Source organism: Acinonyx jubatus, chromosome E1 (assembly GCF_027475565.1).
Source record: "Acinonyx jubatus isolate Ajub_Pintada_27869175 chromosome E1, VMU_Ajub_asm_v1.0, whole genome shotgun sequence".
NCBI lineage: Eukaryota > Metazoa > Chordata > Mammalia > Carnivora > Felidae > Acinonyx > Acinonyx jubatus.
In genome coordinates this window covers 42,944,097-42,965,108 of record NC_069397.1, presented here as the reverse complement: position 1 = coordinate 42,965,108, position 21,012 = coordinate 42,944,097, and the positions used below count along the sequence as shown (strand labels likewise).

Here is a 21,012-nt window from a genome sequence, read left to right as displayed (position 1 = left end):
GACTGAACCACCCAGGCACCCCACCTTTACAGGGTTTTGAATAATTTATCATAATTCTCTTATTTCTGAACTCAAGTTGCTATTAGTAGCCTGCTTCTGAGACCAGCAATAACTTATTGGTACTTTTCTTTCTTCTTAAAATTCAGAAATAGAAGAAAAGATTATGAAGTTACTTTCAATTTTAACTTAGGGAGTCATTAGATCTTAGAACTAGAAAGGGCTTTGAAGGGCAATTGCTTTGCTGTTCCTCCCCACCCCCCACCCCCCATTTTAGAGATGAGGGTACTGAGTGTCCCACAGGTGGTGAGGAGTTATCCAAGGTCACACAGCCGATTACGATGGAAGGAAGATGGTGTTGTTCACCAGAGGTCCAGAAGCTACTGTGCATTACACCAAAAGGGGTCTAGGAGACTGTTTTAAGGGACATGTTAATTGAATTGTACAGAATCGACTTAGGCTCTATATATTTCCCCCTGGCTGGGCTCCTAGAAATTTCATGCAAACTACTGTAGAGTTAAAGCATGCAGAATCACATAGAAAACTGAGCCCTAGGCTAGTACCCAGACAAAGACAGATGAAATTTCTCTGGGACTTTCGCACATCTACTTTTGGGGACTCCACCCTGCATGTGCCCATCCTGTGTCTTCTGTCCTTATCTGCCATACTGGTTAGATAATAAATGTACTTCTACAAGTTCTGTGAGTTCAGGGACCTTGGCGATCACTCACTATTTGAATCCACAGTGCCTAGAACAGAGCCGGACACACAGTAGGGTGCTCATCAAACTGTCATCAGATGGGTCCATCCCAGGTTATCGGTGGACACACTGGCTGCACTGTTGGCATGGTTTGCCACTGCTCAGTCCTGCCGTTCACTCGATGGGAGCAGTGGGTGGCGGGGGGGAGGTCTGAGTTTCACGGCGACACCTGAAATAGGCTCTTGGACCAATAACAAGTTGAGAACATGAAGTGAAGCCTTTTTAATCTTTGCTGGACCATCTATTTGAAAACAAAATTGTGGCTTTGAGAAACCTAAAGTTTAATCTATTGAACTTTCAGCCAGACTGAAATTTATTTATTTTCCATGGTGAGTAGTAAATTAAAGTTACAGGCTAATCACTTTGCTCAGGCTTCTTCTTGGTAAAGGTGCATATACAGACGTATTAGCTCTTTCCTTGGGTAAAGATAAATCTGTCAAGATAGTCAGCTCTACTCTTCTTCTTCTTCTTCTTCTTCTTTTTTTTTTTTTTTTCTGGTTTCAGCATAATTTTTTTCAATAATTGCAGAGAAGAAACTATGTGGGTTTTTCTCTCCAGTCCCTACCCCTTCTTCCTTTGATGCCTGCAGGTCAGTGATCACCTTAATGGCTCTATGTATGTGGGGCAGAAAGTGAGAGTCGGGCACTCGGGCCTAATCTTCAGCGACTGACACTTCAGAGGCCTCTGAGTTTGAACCCCTTCATGTCAAATGGATTTTGTGCAGCTGAGTGAATTCTCTTTAGATCTGCCTTAGAGAGACTGAGCCTAAGTGAAGAGGCATGTAGTTGAGCAGAATATAAGTCATGTTACCTCTCTGTTCACTCTACACGATTCTGTTAAAACTTGCACAGTGCTGAGTATCTGCTCTGACTGGATGTCACCTGAGGGAATAAAGTCATTTATCTAGATTACTTTTTTCCTCCCTTTCTCTTGACTTTTAATTCCATAGCTACAGGCAAGTCAGTAAGTCGTTGCTCACACATATTAAATATATTTAATGGGCAAAGACCTGCAAGTACGGACTACAGCTGAGCTCCAGCCAGTTCCATTTTTTTAAAGAACTTGACAATTGATTCATATGTAATTCTATTCCCAAAGAGGGAAAATGTTTCTTTTGTTAGTTCTTCGTACTTTTTCTTAGTCCTTTGTAGTCTGACCTCTTAACTTTGATACATTTGAAACTTCTGTTGGATGTTTTTCTGGAGATAGAAGAGAAGACATCTTAAAAAAAGAGAAAACAAAACTGTGGTTGGAGGGATCCTATTGTACCTTTCTGCACAGCCGCACCGACGTTTGAAAGCTACTCCTGGAGGGCAGGGAGTTCCCTCTGGGGAAAGACGCCTGCCCGGGAGCATTTTTTAAAAGTTAGGCATGTTTCTCACAATAAAAATTCATCTTAAGGAATTAAAGATGTTTTTAATCATCATTTTTTTAGATAACATCTCTGGCTGACCACTGGGAACAAAGTATATTTAAACAAATGAGTAAATATGAATATAAAGGGAAAATGAATAGAGAGCAATAGTAATAACCTAAATCTAGCCCCCGAACCAAAACTTCTCTATCTTCACCTGGACTCATGATGCCTTTTTTTTTTTTTTTTTTTAAGATGCTATTTTTAAGTAATCTCTATACCCGGTGCAGGGCTCGAACCCACAACCCGGAGATCAAGAGTTGTATGCTCCATTGACTGAGCCAGCCAGGCGCCCCATGCCTGATGCTTTTCTGTCGGGAGACCCAGATTATCCAGGCGTCACGTTAGGGGAGTCAGCCCCACTCTTCCTTTTTTTACTTTCAGCACAATTTTTTTTTAATTAATTGCAAAGAAGAAACTATGTGAGGGAGACCAAGGCTAAGAAAAGCTAACGTGTCAATCGTGAATAGATGGTAGGCTGCTTTTTAGTCACCCGCAATTGGTTTTAAGTTTGGTCTCACCTTTTTTTTTTTTTTTTTTTCATTTTGGTTTTTTTGGTCTCAGTTTTATATACCTTGCATAATAAGTTCTATGACTTGGATGCCCTTTGAGCCCCCAAGAGTGGCCACTGTCTGTTCTCACACATGTCCTCTTACACAGTGCTAGCTAACGGGACACTCAGCTGAGGTGCCCGGGAATGACCAGCTGGGTCATTTGGAACCTCATGCCCAGCAATTGTCTGCTTGGAAATCCCGCTCACTCCTCTGGAATGAGGTCATCAGCTTCGCTCTGTGTCAGAATGCTGGTCAGGGAGCAGGTTAACACATTTCTGTGACTCAGCAGAGCGCTGGAGGAAGTATGAAACCACGCATTTCCTTGGCATGAAGTGCATAGTTATTAGAAGGTACCATTAACCCATCTTCTTTATTTCTTCTGTTGTGTTTAGATGGATCCCGAATACCGTGTGAGAAAATTCTTGGCCCTCTTAAGAGAAGAAGGAGCGTAAGTACATGCAACACTTAAGACCGTCAGCCAGACTTACCACTCTGTTAAATTCCACTGCCTGTTCTAAGACTTGCTCTACAGTGCGTATAAATTTGAATTCTCAACCTTTCTTGGACAACTTTGTTTCCATTTATTAGAGTTCTTCACTGTGTTGTAGGCCTGAGAGACCAAGCAAGGAAATTGGTTGTTCTGTTGGTTTGTTCTCCTTGTCCTGCTTCGCAAAACTTCCTTGTCACAATGCAGGAAAAAACTCAATGGTACATATTTATTGGAGCCTGCTTTTAAATGCATGGGGCTATGACCGTTTTCTTTTGTGAAATGCTTATCTAATAGCAAATGCATAGTGAAAAACGTAGAAAAACCATTAAGAAGCTTTTAGTGATTTTGTGATGCATGGTTTTTTTTGTAGACCCTCATCTGGTTTTTTGTTTGTTTTGGGTATTTCTTTTTCAGTAGCCCCCTTGACTTTGAAAACGGACTCTTTGCACACACACAGTGACCAAGGGAAGTGACCAAGGTGAAGATGGCCTGGGATCTTCACTCAACTCAAGATCCTGGACAAAGTGAAACAGTCCCTACCTTCAACACGTGCTCACTCTGCATGATTAGTGCAATAAAACTCCCTCCCTTGTGCTTACTCAGATATTCTGCTGTTTTGTGGAAGGTACAAATTCGCTTTAGAATGCTGTGCTTACCTTTCTATGCAAGCTAAGATGATTTCTTCTTCCTCGGTCTTTAAGTGCGGGTGATGTACTACACTTGTGAACACTACACGTTTTAAGCTCCCCACCGCCATTGCCACCCAACCCCCTCAATAAACGTTAACAATGTTCCAAGACAACACTTGGCTTCTTAGAAGGAAGACTTTCTAGATGTAAACCAGGAAGAGTGACTGGAAGTGTGGGTTCAAAGGGATTATCTTACAACTCCCCTGTGCTAACACTAAAGGTACTTGGGTATTTGGTTTAGGTTCTCCCAGAAAACTGGTGGTTATCTTTGCCTGAAGGAACAGGGCTTTGAATTTCGAAATGCTGTTCTCAATCATTTTCAGAGATGTTTCCAAGTTGCAGTCAAAAGGTCTTTCTTAATAGGAAGTCTGATTATTACTGTGTTGGCCGTGGCATATCCTCAATGTTACTGACTTGCTCTGTGGTAAGAAATCTGCTAACCGTTACCGCTTGGTAGCTTGTTGTTCAAGACTTGTTAAAGACCCATGTGGAAAAAGCGTACACCCCTAAATAGAAAGGAGTCGTTACAATAAAATCATTTATAAACTTTAAGCACGTTACTAGTGTCCAATTCTAAATGGGACAATTCTTTGTAATATTAAAGGCTTATTAGTATCCTTAGCTTAACAACTTAGAATTTATCCTCCCTTTATTTTAAACCATCTGTACTATCTAGCATCTGTTAAATAAAACACTTTTCTCCAGAAGACACTGTTTTCTAGCCCTTGCCCTCTGAGTCTTTTAACATCCATTCCAGTACATTTAACACATTTCCTTTACCCTCTACCCTCTTCTTCCAAAGGGAAGGAGAGCCCGTGGTTTGTCTTATAACGGAGTCAAAAGGAATTAATTAGGTCATCATATTTGTGATGAGACTTACAGAGCAGGCCACTCTCTCCCCACTGCTGCTTAAAACGCAGGGACAGGCAATCAGAAGCCATCTGAAGGGGCTTTACGCCGCCCAGGGACTTGTTGCCACAGTGGCACTTAGGTGTAGCTCTGTCATTTGTCCCCGTGGTAGAAGGCAAATTGTCTCCAGATCTTGCCATCTATGTATTTTTGGTTGACTTCAGTGTCATATCTGTCTTGTTTTGGGTTTTCATCCCTAGCTTATTTTGTGGCTTTTTAAAAAGTGGATTGTATCGTGAAATTCTGTGATTCCCGGTGGCCAGTATCTTGGATTCCCTTATCTGTTTTACAGCTTGCCTCTTTTCTCTTCCTGTGAAAGCAGCACACATTGTATTAACTTATGTCTCTTGTTAAATGAGGTTGATTTCTTGGTGTTTTGTCCAAAACTATATTGAAAAATATAAATATATTGTTTAATGCAAATGAAGGAATGCAATAAAGAATATCTATACTTGAAAACATTCTGTAGACCAGTATTTTGTATGAAACAGTGTGTATGACTGATAGGAATGTGTGAAGAAGAGGGGGCTCAGAAGAGCCCCTCCTTGCTTTGTTACAACTAGTCTAAGGAGATGGATTGTTTTTATTTAAACATCTCTGGTTTGGGGCACCTGGGTGGGCTCAGTTGGTTAAGCGTCCAACTTCAGCTCAGGTCACGATCTCACGGTTTGTGAGTTCGAGCCCTGCCTTGGGCTCTGTGCTGACAGCTCAGAGCCTGGAGCTGCTTCCGATTCTGTGTCTCCCTCTCTCTCCGCCCTTCCCCTGCTTGCTCGCTTTCTCTCTCTCTCTCTTAAAAATAAACATTAAAAAAAAAAACTGATTTTCACTATTTAGGGAAGTATAGTCATTTAAAAAGAAAAATAGATCACTAGCATGTTTTCAGATGTTAATGCGCAACAAGAATCTCCATACTTATTTTACTTATTTGCACCTTATTAAAAAACAAGTTATACCAAAGCTATAAATGGGTTAGGAATACTCCAGAAAAGAAAATTGTTTTGCAGAATTACTCCTTCCTGTGAAATGCACAAACCAAGGGATTCAGACACTCTCAGTGGGATTTCTTCACCTGTTTCATTTTGGAATCCTGCATCCTTTTTCATTTTTCTGAGCTATAGGATCTCTTAGTCTAAAAGCCCAATCTTCAGAGGTGGACCAGGCTGGGATGAAAGGCAGCTCAGAGAATCAGCAAGGCTCAGTGGGAAGAGGTCAGTTTCAGAGCCTCTCTGACAGCAGGATCAGCTCGCCAGGAGTTGTCTATACCTCCTAGGAGGACCCTAGGCCACCCTGGTCCCTGTGTAGCCTCGAGAAGGTGGGGTCTTGAAGTTATCCCAGAACTGTGCTGGGCAGAGCAAGAGAGGGTCTGAGGTCACAGGCTTAGTGACAAAGCAAAGGAGACTGTAGCCAGCTGCTGCCTTGGGTTTCTTCACATACGGATCCACTGTGAACAGGCTAGTTTTTGTCAGAAAATGTAATTAAAACTTCAAAAAAAGGCTATCTCCTCCTTTCTGTTATTTGTACATCTTCACTCAAATACCTTTAAAAAGATATAACAGAAAAACCATAATGGTGGCTAAAATCTGAAACATGGTTTGCCTTAAGGCTGTCTTTTCATGTCCCAAAACCTGCAGTGAACAGCCTCCGCTTTAAGTTTCCACAGCAAGTCATGGAGTAGATTCGAGTGTGTAAATCATGAAGTCCTGGTTAACAGACTTGTTGAAGCACCGAGTCAGCGATCAACAACCAGCCCAGCCCAAGCACAAAAGGTGAAAGCAAGATTTCATGCTCCTCGCCTGGCCGCTTGATTCATAAGCCTCGTCAAAGACGACACTGGGGAAGGTGTGGATGAAAGTTCAAAAACGCATGTAAATTTCAGAAGTTGCTGCAAAATGATCTAAGTTTCTCCTCCACTGGCAAGCGGTGCTGAGACTGGGCCCTGGAGCTGCGCCCACAGAGGCCGTGTGCTGTGCGGACAATGTGGCCTTACAATGCAGCACAGAGCACCTTTGAGGGGCAAGAATCCCGAGCCGTGAAGACAGAATTTGCAAGGAGGACTCATGTTTGAAATTTTCCCAGCATACGGTCTCTCCACACAACTGACTTTGCCCCACTATTTGAGGAGTTTAAGATTAATGGTAAGGTAACTCTTTGCCTCCTAGAAAGTTCTCTGTTAAGCTAAGAGAAATGATGACAGCGGAGTAACCATAAATTTTGCTGCATTAACTTCACCTGTGTGTATGTAGATCACCTGCAGCTTACGTGTCCGTCCACATACCCAGGGTGGCCTGGATCTACCACTGGACCATTGGATACCGTCACTGGATGCACCTAGAATAGCCTCACCACCATCTCTCCCCTGCTTCTCTGCCTTTCCTTTGCCTTTATTTGTTCTTCTTCCCCTCAGCCTTGAATGCACACATTTTCTTCCCTTTTTTCATAAAATACTGCTTTGAAAGGAATCTCATTATATTGTCTCTTTCAGATCTTTTTTTTTTTAAAGGTTAAAATTTTTTTTAATATTTATTTTTGAGAGAGAGAGAGAGAAAGAGAGAGAGCGCAAGCAGGGGAGGGGCAGAGAGAGAGAGAGAGAAATGGAGACACAAAATCTAAAGCAGGCTCCAGGCTCTGAGCTGTCAGCACAGAGCCCAACATGGGGCTTAAACCCACAAGCTGTGAGATCATGAACTGAGCTGAAGTCGGACACTCAGCTGACTGAGCCACCCAGGTGACCCAAAGATTTTTTTTTAAGTTTATTTATTTTTAGAGAGATCGCACGAGTGGGGGGAGGGGCAGAAAGAGAGGGCGCGAGAGAGAACCCCAAGCAGGCTCTGCACTGTCTCACAGAGCTGTGAGATCATGACCTGAGCCGAAATCAAGAGTCGGACGCTTAGCCGACTGAGCCACCCAGGCGCCCCTTGGATCTTTATTTTTTTAAAACTTCCTCTTGTTTTTAGATGTTTATTAGTATTTATACTTATGGAGAAACTGAACGTTCAAGCACTGCAATAAACTGTGTTCTCTTTAATCATAGTATATGATTAATCATAGAAAGGATTACAAATGGCCTTGGTAAGTATGAATAGGGACCATTTAAATATTTGGCAATCTTCTAGGTTAAAAAAAAAAAAAAAAAAAAAAAACTACCCAGAATGCTGGGGTAGATGAGTATTGGCTTTCTGTCGAAGTTAAAGTACAAGATGAGCAGGGCTGTAAGATACAGAGATTTCCGTATACTTTCCATGTCCGATTTCTTGTGCCGCCGATACCACCATTTTTGTGGTTTAAGCTTTTCAGGGACTAAATAAAGACACGTAACAGGCACAGTAAAATTCGTGAACTTGTAGTAGCCATTCCTAATCGAAGGTTAGAGGCCTGAATTGTAGCACGAGACAGCCCGTCACCACCACACAGGGCAGACCGCTTTATTTTTATGTTTTTCTATGCAGTGAGATGAGTAAGATTTGCTTCTAATAAAGGTAAATCAGGAGAAAGAAAAAGCAAAAGCATTTTAGCCGTGCTACATAAACCGAAGGTGACATTTTATGGGTAGGTCTGAAGACCAAAGGATCGTCTGTTGTCATAAAACCGAGTTATAGCCTCTCACTGTTGAGAAAGCATTGCTTGGGAGTCTCAGGTGAGTCCTTTTGAAGCAGCGTTTTGAGGAGAGAATGCCCTTCCCAGAGCGTGCCCACTGGGGAGTCCTTTCTGCCCCATCGCAAGATGCAAATGACACCTGTTCCAGGCCACCCAGAGGCTAGGGCACACCACTTCATCTTCCTGACCCACCTACCCCTTCTGTAGATTAGCTAGCAGCGGGGGGAGCCATTTCCAGTCAAGTTTCATTTTCAATAGAGCAAATCCTATTTTCCCAATAAATGGAGTTGAAAACATGGGTGAGGAAAGGATTAACCAACCCCGTGGTCTGCTGGCCTCGAGCCACATCTCTGAGTGTCTGTGACATTAATTTGTGCAGTGGAGGTGCCTGAGTCTATGAAAAGCATTAGCGCCCAACTGCTTACTTGCAAAACTGGGAATTATCTGTTGGATGTTGACTTAGAGCAAAGTAAGCCTGTAAGAAAGCCCTGCAGTGGATCAGACCTACTGTCCCTGATGTCTCTGATGATCCCGCTTAGAGAACAGAGGGAATGGCTTTGATTTGGGGCACTAACTTAAGGGTGCAGGTGGAGGCCAGCACATCCAGAATCGGATACTCTCGACCTCCTGAGCATTAATCTGGAAACTCCACACACGGTACAATGTATCCATTTTAAGTTTGTTTACCTTCTCTTTAATGACTTAACAGAAAAAAACTGCATGATGAAATATATTTTCTCCAAATATATATATATTTATATAATATATAATCTTAGTTAACTCAAAGGTATATACATTGTATAATAAATAATATTTATAAAAAGAGACTTTTTGAATATAAAATCAAAAAGATCAACAACTTCTACAACTTTTTACAAAACTTTGGATACAGCAGGTTGGTAGGAAATTTCTGTTGGATACTATTACCTGACTACGGCAAGAATAATTACAATGCACTCAATGTACTATTATTAAATAATTACTTGTCAGCTACTTGAATACGCCCCAGAAACATGACTTTATCACTTTTAATATAGAATACATAGATATGAAAAGACTGTTTTTGAAAATTTGTATCCATTCTGCTGAAATAATTCTCACATAAAGCAAGCATCATCTGGTTGACATGATTTAAAACTTCAGTCTAAGGTGAGGTGGGGAGGGGCATTTCAGACTCTCTGGAGAGGGGATGGGGGGTGGATCTTTATCAGGGCTCGTTGCCAGCGGATTCAAGAGGGCGGGCATGGCTTCTAGATGGTGGCGGCAAGCCTGCCTGGGCAAGCGGGAAGACCCCGGAACCTTAGGTCAGCGTGAGGCAGACCAGAGAGAGAAGGGAGAAAAGGAAGAAACGACTTTGTTCTGGACTATTCTTCCCGATTCTCCTTAAGACACAGCTGCATCGATTCATACTGTCCGATCCGCCTGCCTCCATTCTGCTAGCCTCCTTCAGGACGCTCCAGAGGACCAGCAAAGAGCAAGGCGAACTCGGCCGTGAGAGGCTTTACCCGAGGGACCGAGTGACCGCTTGCCCCGCTTCGGACACCCAACCCTGATCCTTGGTAACTGCGCGGATGGGTGCGGTGTCCGCGTGCAGGCGAGGCCGGAGGGTGCGTGTTAAAGAACTCGGCGCTTCTGTTTACCCACACAGGCCAAAGAGAGAAAAGGAGGCCAGAAGACGTGTCTGCTTCACAGAGGAGACGAAGGAGCGACTTTTAACCCCCCCCCCGGCCCCGTCCCCCGTCTACGAGTCACCAAATTGGAACTTCGGGACCAGATCGCCACTCCCTGACCCTTTGTCTAACTTCTACCAAGGTGGCCTAGACTCCCAGCCACTCTACCTGGACTTGTTTTTGTGGAGAATCTGCCGGTGAGCCGGACTGGGAGGGATTGAACGGCCCCGTCTAAAGGTACCACTTGTTGCTTTAGGAAGCTACTGGAGCTGCAGAAGGCCGGCCCCCTTGAAACATAACCTATTTACATCATCCTCTGAAAACCAACAAAAACAAAACAAGCAAAACAACCCCACCGTCCCGCGTTACTGGTGGAAACTGCAGAATGGGCAACAAGAGGGGGAGCGGCTCTGACTGCAGGTCCTAAGAGCCTCTTGTGCAGAACTGGGTTACAGAGAAAACGAGACAGAACACACAGCTGCTTTTCAAACAGCTTACCAGGCCACCCAGCGCTCCTGGTTCTTCAAAACTCAAAATCCTACTCCCACAATCGCCTTGGGCCTCCCTACCACTTTATCCTAGCTCAACCTATGGCTTTTGTCAAAATGTGGAAGGACATCAGATTTGCACAGGAGGAGACGGAGAAAAGGAGACTGCAGGGGTCTGTCCTACTTCGTAACTCCCACCTCACGGGCGTCTTGGCGCATCACCAGAAGGAGCGGTCTGGAAACAGAATCTTGCCCGTGCTGAAGTCTTCACCACCGGGCAGAGAGCTCACGGTAGCCCAGCCTGTTCTGTCGGAGTAGAATTTTTTTTTTTTCCATTTTTTATTTTCTTTAACATGTGCAAAGAGAAGCCTGGGGTCCGTTCCTATCAGACCCTAGAGAACTAAAGAGAAAGCCCCTTCTTTAAAAACCACACACCATCCAGAGCAGGGTGAGAGACTTAAGAGAGAGCGCGAGGGGGGCCTCCCCGTCAGCGGGCGGCTCGGGTCCAGGTAATTTACCGCACGGGCGTCTGGCAACAGTCCGGGTTCCTTGCTGTCTGGTGCTGAGGGCTGAGCCCGGCTCCAGGTCCTGCTTCCCATGGGACTTCGGTGAATCTGCCCAGCCACACACTTCACCCGTTCCCACTGCCCTTTGGAAAACAAAGAGGAAGAATTAAGAGACGCAATGCCTTTCTCAGAGAAACCACCCGTTGGGGGGCTGAGATCCGAGGCTGATGACAGGCGACCTCGACGCTTCTCGACACTTCTCGTGTGCCCGGGGGCTAACGGGGGCACTTAAGTGGCTTTTCCATACCCCCTGCCCTCCTCTGCTTTTGGGGCCTGCCGCTGAGGAAGGGTGCGAGATTTAAACAGGAACGGTAGGGCTTTAGCCACCACCGATGTGGATCCAAATCCTACCTGCCCCACCTTCTAGCTGGGAGCTCAGGCAGCAGGGAGCCCGGGCGTGGGCAGCTGTCCTCTTGCAAGAATCTGCCCTGTGTAGACCCCGGGGGAACCCTGACAGTCTAGCCCCCCCCGCCCCATTCCCACCAAGAGTGGACCCGTGCCCTGTGCTTCCCTGTCGCACTGATAGTTTGATGATGAGCCGTCCACACAGGAGCACGTCTATTTAATTAACTGCGAATAATTCCTTCTCAGGAGAGCACCAAAGTGCACATCTTACTCATTTGTGTACTTCCATCTCATAAAGGATTTGAGCCCCAAAGCGCTTTCGTGGGCATCCCCAATCAACCCTCCACTCCTCAGGGAGCTGACAAGACCAAGGGAAGATTATTTTCCGGGGGCAGAAACCGAGGCTCAGCCAGATTAAAGGGACATGTCCAAGGTTTTGCAGCAAGTTAGTGACGGATCCAACACTTGGGGCCAGCCAGGCCACCTGACTCTTGTCCAGAGACCTGTCCAGCTTACTGGGCTCACAACATCTGAATAACAAGGAATAAACCCAGTACTTGCCAAGGGAGGAAATGAGTGGTAAAGCATGAGACCCAGAAGCTACAAGCAATGGAGAAGATGTTTTCCCCACCCAGGGGGGCCCGGGAATCTCTGGCCTTCCTGTGGTAGAAAGCCATTTGACTGGGGCTCGCTACCCACCCAGCGGGTGGAGGGCACATGTCTCTGCCGGCCTGTCTTGAAAGTTCCCATCTTGCCCATGGCGTCAGTGTGGATGAAAAGATGGGCGAGATAACCAGGTCTCAGCCAATCTTGGGCCTGTGGCTTCTGATCAAGCAGCAGGCTTGGGGGAAGTTGCTCTCGGAGGTCGGCTCTGCTTAGCCTGGGAATCTTTGCCGCCTCCTCGGACCATGTGCCAGGCCCTGTGTATACAGCCGTACGACGACCCTGTGAGGGACTGGCTCTTGTCCCCAGTTCACAAACGAGGGAGCCAGGGCACAGAGAAGCTCAAGAGTTCGTCCCAAATCACTCAACAAGTAGAGTGTTCAAAGGGCACCACATTGGGAGAGAGTCCTCCACTCGTCCCAGAGCAAGGGCTCCAGAGTGAACGGAGAGGAGGGGCCTGGGGACCCGATCTACCTAGACGTGGCATCTGGAAAACGTGTCTACGTAGCACTTTTACAAGGTTGGAGAAAACACTATTCTTCAGAAATGGGAGAAAAGAGGGCTGAAGATGTACTGATACCTCTTAGGGTCAGTACTAACCCCAAGGGCGGAAGGCAGGGGATTTTCTGGAGCCTGAGGGTCAAGACACCTCCTTCTCTGCTTGGCAGATGGCTCTTCTTGGCTGCCCACCTGGAGGAGGGGACGTGCTGGGACGCAGCTGCGGGTCTGAACCAACGACCCCCTAGAGCCCCCTAGAGCCACTGATGGGACCTGGGCTGCTGCTGCTACAGCCTCTGCAGTTGCCACACATGAAGCTTCCTGGAGGCAGAGACCTGGGCTCAGTGTTCCGACCCCGGCAATGGGTAAGCCAGACAGATGTCCAGTGTGAGTGTTCTGAAATTCTGACTTCCCCAAAGCTCCCTCTCAGAATGGCCAGCGCCACGTCCTGCTTGATGGTGGGGACACCATGTTGCCCCTGGCCATAGTGGCCATGCTACAATGGGCCTGTGAGCTCTTTCACGGTTGCTAACTCTTCTATCCTCGTGAGAAGCAAGAAATGAAACTTGGCCAGGTGATGACACCATCTCACCGCACGAAGACACCCTCATGTCACGGCTCTCTGACGGCCTCTGTCCCTCTCTGTTAGTAGGAGATTCAGACAAACATACACCCCTGGTGGCTCATTTGAGCCTCACGACACTTATGTTAGGCTCCCACCATCACTGTACAGATGGGGACACTGGGCTTTGGGGTTCCACGGCTGGTACATGATGGAGCTGGAGCCACCTCTGTCCTCTTTCCACTGGCCACACTGCACTTACTCAGACACCAAGAAAGTACCACCAACTTCCAAGTGCCTCCCGCTGCCTTTCCGGGCTCCATCCCGGCCAGGTCGTAACCTGAGCTACACGGAGGGGCCTCGCAGATGGGCTGAGTGAGTCCCCTTCACCCAGAGCTCTCCCCATGACCATGACCTGGGTTCCCCCAAGCCTCAGGGAGGCCCGGCCCCGCCTCCAGGCCCGCACAGCCTAGACGTGCACCACCAGCTCTGAAATGCCCTCTGGGGAATTGCATCGCCTGGTGGGGTGCTCTTTCCTGCCCTGCCCCCGGGGAGGGGGGTGAGGGGATGATCCAGGCAGGCAAGTTCTTTGCAGTGAACCAAGCACTGTCCCCAGTGTCCTTTCATTGGTCCCCCACAGCACCTCCAGGGAGGATGGCAGACAAGAAGGCAGCTCTGTAAAAACGCTCTTGTCTTGGTCCCCCCGGCCGGCAAGCGGTGGCAGCTGGACCAGGGCTCATGACTTTATAGACTAGGCTCCCTCTCAGGGCAGAGAAGAGGGAGAAGGGGCATAGTGGCCTCAGCCCTTCCACCTCCAAGACTCGAGGACCACCCTCCATCGGTCCTGAACTATGCTGGGGACCTATGGACACAGGGGCCTGGCACCTGCGTGTCTCCCACGCAGGCCACCTCTGGGAAGCTTGGGAACATAATCCACCAGCCTTTGATCCCTTGATTACTCACCACCATCACTCTGAACTTGAATCCCTCCTCCTCCCCATCCCCTTCCATAAACTCGCTCAGAGTGCCCCCGCCCCACCCAAGCTTTAGATCTGTCAGGATATGGGCTTACATACACTGCTTCCCCCCACCCACCTCCTCCAGGTCGGTAGGATTTATGCTTGTGCAAAAACTTGCCCTCTCCGTTCAAGGTGGATGCAAAAATGACTCTGCCCCCGGGGGTAAAAGAGGATCTTTGGCCTGCTATGTCAAGTATTTTAACCCCCTTGTTTTACGGTAAGGAAACGGAGACCCACGAAAGCGGAAGAACAAGAAATTAGGGAGTTCCTGGAACAGGGCAACACTGGGACCAGAAGTCAGGTGTCCTGGCTTCCAACCCCAGTGTCCCTCCTGTGGCGCCCCAGATGCTCAGCAATGACAGCCAGGGGCCACGCAAAAGTCTGACCTGGCTCATAAGTGACTAACTTGCATACAAATGCTAATCCATTGCTTGCCGCCTTGTGTGCACACTCTCGCTGTTATCTGTGCTTTGGGCAATCCGCGCAGGAAAGCGGTCCAAGGATCATTGCCACCGAAGCTTGGGAAATCCCGGCTTCCTAATTCGTCCCTGGAAACTTGTGTGCCTTGGGTGACTCAGGAATAGAAGCAGGCTGCTGGAGAAGAGGCGAGGGGCAAATCCAGTTCCCTGCCCCCTGCCCCCCCTCCCCCTCCCCCCCCCCCCCCCCCGCCACCCTACCTGGCTCCCTACTTGCAGGTGTGTACATCGTAGATGCGGATGCACTCCTGACAGCTCACGTAGCAGCACCAGTGGAAGATGCAGTGACATTTCTCCTTCCGCTTCTCCGTCCTCGTGTTGTGGCCGCGGCCACAGCAGAGCAGGTCGCAGCCATCGATGCCATGGGAGGTGACATTGCAAGTCCGGTCCCTGGTGCCAAAGGAGCCCGTCTCGGGGTTGGGCTCGCAGAAGTTGGGGGAGTTCTCGTAGTAGACCAGGTCCCTCTCGGTGGGCGGCTTGAAGAGCGCGTACTTGGCGCGGAGGGTCTCCACCCAGCCGCGGGATTCGCGGTGCTTCTCCACCACCATCTCGGAGGCGCTGTCGTACTTGTCCTTGAGGAAGTCGCCGATGGCGCGGAAGTCGGGCTGGGCCCACCAGCAGGTCTTGACCTCGCAGCTGCCTGACAGCCCGTGGCACTTGCACTTGAGGTGCATGTGGTCCAGGATGGTCTGGGGAAGAGGAGTGGCAGCTGGCCCCCGGAACGACACCACCTGGGAGTACACCTAGGCCCTCCCACTCTGCCCCCGCCCACCCCCATCCCTGGAGCCTTCTCCGAGCCTACTGGGTGCCGGGAAGGCAACGGATTGGGGACCGAGGTGCGGACCTAAAAACGATGACCATCGTCTCCCTCCCCTTCACAGCCCAAGCACTGGCAGAAATCGCAGCCATTTTTCAAAGCTGCAGGACATAGGGATTGCGATCCCCGTTTAACAGATGGGGAAACTGAGGCTGGGACCGTAAGTGACTCGCCCTAGGTCAAACCACCAGAGGAAGGGGTGGAGGTTGAACTCAAAGCCAAGCCCACCGGTCTTCACAGCCCTGCACAGGCTGCCCAAATGCACTGGATGGGCTGGCGGGTACCTGCGCCACGGGGCCGCCACACTCCCGAGTTGACACCCCCGGGGAAGGTGGGCGGGCGGGCGCGCAGGGGAACAGCCCAAGGAGAACGGAGGGTGAACGGAAGGGGTGATTGTGGGGCGTGGGGGGGGGGGTGACAGGCTCCACCAGGGGGAAAGAGGAGAGCAGGGAGCCCGCATGTACAAGAAGCACCAGAAGGGTAGGGTGGGGCAGGGGTGGGGCCAGCCGGGAGGGGCAGGCACAGGGTCCGAAAAGGGGTACCGGGCAGGGTCGGGGCGAGGGCGGCCGCAGCTCACCGTGCGGCCCGCCTCGTTGTTGTGCTTGTTCATGGCCGAGCGCGCGTCCGGCCTGTTCTCGCGCGCGTCCGCGAACTCCCGGGACACGAGCACCCCGAAGTCGGCGTCCTCGCTGCAGCCGCCCCACTTCCAGCCCTCGCCTGGCGGCCCCTTGTGATGCGAGTCGCAGCCGCAGATGGTGGAGGTGCCCTCGGCACAGGAGCGCGTGACGGCGAAGGCCACGCCGGCAGAGGCGATGGCGTGCACGAAGGCCGACTCGCGGGTGGCTGCGGGGAGGGCATTGCTCAGGCCGGGTCCCGGGGGGCAGCCTCTCTGCCTCGACCTCCCCAGTCGGGAAGAAGGGCCCGAGGACAGAGGGAGGAACCTAGGTGCCCTTCCGACCCCCTTTGACTGGCCCAGTCTCTGAGGTACCCCCACTTTACAGATGAGCAAACTGAGGCCAGGGCAGTAACTGATCAACTCGGGGCCTCAACACCTGCTACAGGGCCAAGCCGAGGCTGTTAAAAACAGCGGTGGTACTATAGCTCTGGCAGGTTGCTGAAGAGATAAAGTAGTCCTGCTCTGGCCTAGCTCCAGGCCCCCTGCCTTCCATCTGCCCAAATTCCAGAGACCACAGCACACGCCTGAGCTCCCCCCCCACTCCTGAGAGAGCCTGAGGTCTGCGGGCGGGCAGCCTGGGAACCCACCACCTAAACGTAGTCAGGATGCCCTTGGGCAGACCCTGTCCTTTTCTGAGCCTCAGTTACCCTCTCTGTAAAACGGGTATAAGTTCCCTCTGTCACCAGACCTCCTGACCAGGACGGCAGTGACCTGCATCCCGAGCCCTCTGCCCGCCACCACCAGGAGGATCAGAAAACAAGGCAGTTCCCTTGGTTCCGGCCCAGGGTCCCGTGAAGGGAAAGGAGAAATTCTTAGGGGTGTCCCCCTAGCCTCCTTATCCTGATAACCACCTTTGAGCTCTCAGTATGCACCAGATTCTGCCCTTCGGGTGCGTTAGCTCATTTAATCCTCTTAACCACGAGGCAGAAAGTCTTAACATAGGCCTGTTTTACAGATGCAGACATTGACGACCACGGGGCGAAGGCCTGGAAGACGACAGTCCAACTCTCTCTCTCCCCGCGGGCGAGGCACCCAGAACCGGAGGTGACCTGCCCAAGGCCACGCGGGCCGGCTTAGGAGCCAGGCTCGCGTCCTGAGTGCGGAGGGAGATCGCGCCCGCCCCCCGCCCCGCACACAAGCGGGGAGCCTGGTAGCCTGGTGGCCTCATGGGCCACCTGCAGAGGAGCCGCCCGTCCCGCTTCCACGGACCGCCCCGCCGGCGCAGCGAGCCCGCGCAGCCCAGGCGGACCGCGGCCGCGCGCCACCAAGGCCGGGGGCCCGAGCCCCACCGCCCCGCTCTCCGCGCCCTCCCGTTCCAGCCCCCGCCCTCCCCCCCGGGCGGCCCGGGGACGGCGGCGCCGAGGACCCAGCGCCTCGCTTCCGGCCGGGCCCGCGGCCTCTCGCGGCGGCGGCGGCGGCGGCGGCGCCCGGGCCCCGGGCCGCGCTCGGTTCCCAGCCCCGGGGACGCGGGGGCGGCGGGGGCGGGGCGGGGATTAGCCTGGGAGCGGCGCTGACAGCCCCGCTGTGCCGGTCCCCGTCCGGCGGGGCCCGCTGGGCCGCTCAATCCGCCTTTGTTCGCGCGGTGTCACACCGCATTACCCGCATAATGCGGCCGCCGGGCCCGGGCCGCCGGGCCGGCCGCCACCGCGTAGCAACGGGCGGCTCCCGCGGCCGGGCCGCGCCCCCGGCCCCGGCGCCGGCCCGCGAAATCCCCATTGAAGCGGCGCCCCCCGCCCCCGCGCCGCGCCGAATGGCCAGAGGGCGTGTGAATGGCGCGGCGGCCGCAGCGGGCGCGGGGCCGGGCCGCGCGGTGGGGGGCGGCGCTCGGGCCCCTTTCAAGCCGCCTAAGCCCCTCCGGGCCGCCCGCGCCGCCCCGCCCGCGGAACGCAATCCCCGGCTCACCCGCGCCCCGCCGTCGCGGCCCCGTCGTCTTCCGGCCGCCGACCCCCGCGGCCCCCGCCCCACGGGCGCGCGGTGCGAGTCCCCGGGCCGGCCAACCCGTGGGGAGTGGGCCTCGGCCTCCGCGGAAGAGGCGCGCCCCGGGGACCGGGCCCTGCCACCCTGGCTCTCCAAGCGGGAAGGTGGTAGAAATTAACTCTTGGCAGCCCACACGGCTTGGCGGCTGGCCAAGGGCCGCGCGCCAGCGTGGAGCCCAGGGCAGGGTTCGAACCCGGTTCACGGCCCGGGCTCTGGGCGCCAGCGCGTGCGTGGGCCCTTTTCCCAGACCCTCCTCGGCTTCATCAAATTCCTAGAGTTTCGGGCAAGTTACCCAGCTCCCAGCCCCGGCCCAACACAAAACTGCCCTCTTGCAATTTAGGATGATGAAGGGGCAGGTACCAGAACCCACAACGGCGATTTAAAACGTTAAACACGGACGTGAATGGGGAATAAGCTCAAAGGGCCCGATTTTCATTGCCAAATGTCCCAAGAGGGTCAAAGCAATCAGAAGGCGAGTCTTGCTTTTGGGGAGCGCGTCTAGACGCCAGGCTGTTTGATTAAGCCCGAGGTGGGGCAGCGGAAGGCGGTGAGACCGACACACCGGCAAGATCAGGTTTGAAATGCAAACCGCCGCCACTTGGCCCCAATTAGAGGCCAAACCTTTTATGTAAACAAGGAATAATTAGCTTTGGTAATAGAAGCGTAAACAGAACCATCATCCATTGATTCGCTAATTGCCCTTCTGTCCCTTGACAATGGCCTGTAGGTCAGACCGACTCAGCACACTTGAGACACAGGTAAAGGGGGCACGACACACTCAATGTAGGGGTCCGTCCCCCCACTTGCCACCCACTCCCTGTCAGATCCACCTGGCTCTCAGATCCCTTTTCCTTCTGGCTATGAATACAGTTTTGTAGAAGGAGGGAGGGCCAGGCTCACCAATTTGGGTGGCAAAGCCCTGGTGGTCCAGAGGGTTCAAGTTGCTGCAGGGCCGGCGGGGGGGGGGGGGGGAGCGGTGGCTCCTTGGAGGCCAGCTGGGGTCACTACATTCCTGGACACTGCAGTTCCTCAGAGTTGCCCATCTTCAGCCCAGAACTCACAGCCCCAAAGTCCCCTTCTTGGGAGCAGTTGCCCCCCTACCGCTCGCTCTCTTTTGGTCATGTTTGAAGTCAAGTTGGGTGAACCCCATTCATTTCAGGTACAGCGGGTTAGACTCCTGGGTGGCAGGAGGGCTGGAAAGTTACCGGGACACCAGCACGCCCAGTAGCCCCTCCACAGTCCTTGGGCACGTCCAGCTTGCAGGGCACATGGCGACCAGCGGGATCTTCTCCCTGAAACCTTGGGGGCAATGCAATGCCACCAGCTCCAGGCAGTTTCCTCAACTCCACAATTTTCTAGAAGGGAGGGACCTAGAAGTGGTGATGCCCTCATCCCACCCAAAAGCTAGATTTGCATAGCACTTAACACAGTGTTGGCAAAATGTCGCAACTGTCCACATCAAGGCCTGCCCCCTCCACTGTGCAGCCGGGAGCGGGGAGGAAGGCCATGGCCACCTCTCCTGTCCTAGGATCTCAGGAGACAGAGCATCTCCAGGCTGCTCAACCTCCAGTGGCACCTGGGAAGGTGTGGCAGCCAAGGTGACCCAACTGGATCCATCCAGAGAGGGAGCCCGCCCACTCCTGTGGAGGCTGTGGGCCGTGACCGGCTTTATGGCCCTCTCCTGGGGACCCTGGGCTGGGAACTGAGGCCTGCTGAGGTGGAAGGCTCACGTGTCCTCATGCCCTCCCCCAGTCTAGCCCCTCACCCACCTCCTACTCAGCCCAGAGACAGTACCTTTGTCTAGGACGGGCCCGAAGATGGCCAGGCTGTCGTCTATGGTGGTGCAGTTCCAGCGGCGGCCCCGGAACTGGTGCTGGCACTCCTGGATGCCCAGCTTCACGCCCTCGGCCACGCTGGGCATGATCTCGATGTAATTGCGGCAGAAGCGCAGCTGCTTGGGGACCAGGCCTGGGATGGAGCCGCAGAGCAGGGGCTGCGAGCCCAGCGAGGTGTACTGCTGGCCCAGGGCCAGGGACCTGCAGGCAGACAGAGGGCAGTGGCATTGCCGGCACAGGGCACACGGAACGTCATGGGCATTGCGTCTTCCTCATGAGCCCTCTGGGGGCAGGTGGAGCGATGGAGGGCCCGTCAGCCCGAACCCATGGCCTTGAGAAACGTGGTACCTGAATGCGCTGTCTTGACCTCAAGAATACACCATCCCTTGAAGGGCAGAGCTCTGACCCAGGCCAAGTCAGCCCTCTGATGTGGGCATATCTGACGTGAGCACAGTGACCAGTAGGAACCGCTCGTGGGGGCCCTTGGGGGCAATGCAATACCATGAAAAGAACCCTGGACTGGAAAGATCCTATTGAGAGCCCAGGTTAAGTCCCTCCTAGGCTCTGGGCCAGTTGCCCTGACGGGCATTGAAGCAGTTGGGCTGGACAAGCTTCTAGGGAGTCTAAATTTCTAGAGCCACATAGAGACTCCTATGACCCATGGGAAATAACCCAAACCCAAGTCAAGGAAGCTGGCAGGAGCTGGCCTGACCCCAGTCCCAACTCAGCTAAAGCAGAGAAGCCCTGGTTCCAGTGGGGAACTTGTACATGCATGTGTGTCTGAGATTTGCACACACACACACACACACACACACACTGCCCATGGCAGTGCCCCTCCCCAGGATACTGCCTGCCCAGCCCAAAGCATCCCAGTGTCTCCCCAGGGAACTGATGGCTTCTACCAGGTCCTCTGTCCTTTGTCCACCAGGGCCTCCAGGACCATCTTGGCAGCTTCCTAGAAGTTTCTAGAGTGCCATCTTCCCTCTCACCAGCGATTGGAACTTGGCTTTGTT

The 21,012-nt window shown here is 51.9% G+C and overlaps 2 protein-coding genes across 5 annotated transcripts in view; one reads left to right on the top strand and one right to left on the bottom strand.

Annotated features, from left to right (window-relative positions):
* NSF (N-ethylmaleimide sensitive factor, vesicle fusing ATPase) overlaps window positions 1-5,274 on the top strand; it is a 146,918-nt gene extending 141,644 nt beyond the window's left edge. Inside the window, exons 20-21 of the mRNA XM_027052017.2 lie at window positions 3,118-3,173; window positions 3,630-5,274. Coding sequence (XP_026907818.1) covers window positions 3,118-3,173; window positions 3,630-3,675 — 102 coding nt within the window. The 3' untranslated portion in view covers window positions 3,676-5,274. The remainder of the gene's footprint in view (window positions 1-3,117; window positions 3,174-3,629) is intronic.
* A 2,617-nt stretch (window positions 5,275-7,891) lies between these two features.
* WNT3 (Wnt family member 3) overlaps window positions 7,892-21,012 on the bottom strand; it is a 49,068-nt gene continuing 35,947 nt past the window's right edge. Inside the window, exons 2-5 of one of the 4 annotated variants that reach the window (XM_053212053.1) lie at window positions 19,959-20,200; window positions 16,089-16,354; window positions 14,908-15,383; window positions 7,892-11,214 (exon numbers count right to left, since the gene is read on the bottom strand). In XM_053212053.1, coding sequence (XP_053068028.1) covers window positions 10,986-11,214; window positions 14,908-15,383; window positions 16,089-16,354; window positions 19,959-20,200 — 1,213 coding nt within the window. In that variant the 3' untranslated portion in view covers window positions 7,892-10,985. Of the gene's footprint in view, window positions 11,215-14,895; window positions 15,384-16,088; window positions 16,355-19,958; window positions 20,201-21,012 lie in introns of all 4 variants that reach the window. The other 3 variants (XM_053212054.1, XM_027051999.2, XM_027051998.2) reach the window with 3 other exon arrangements.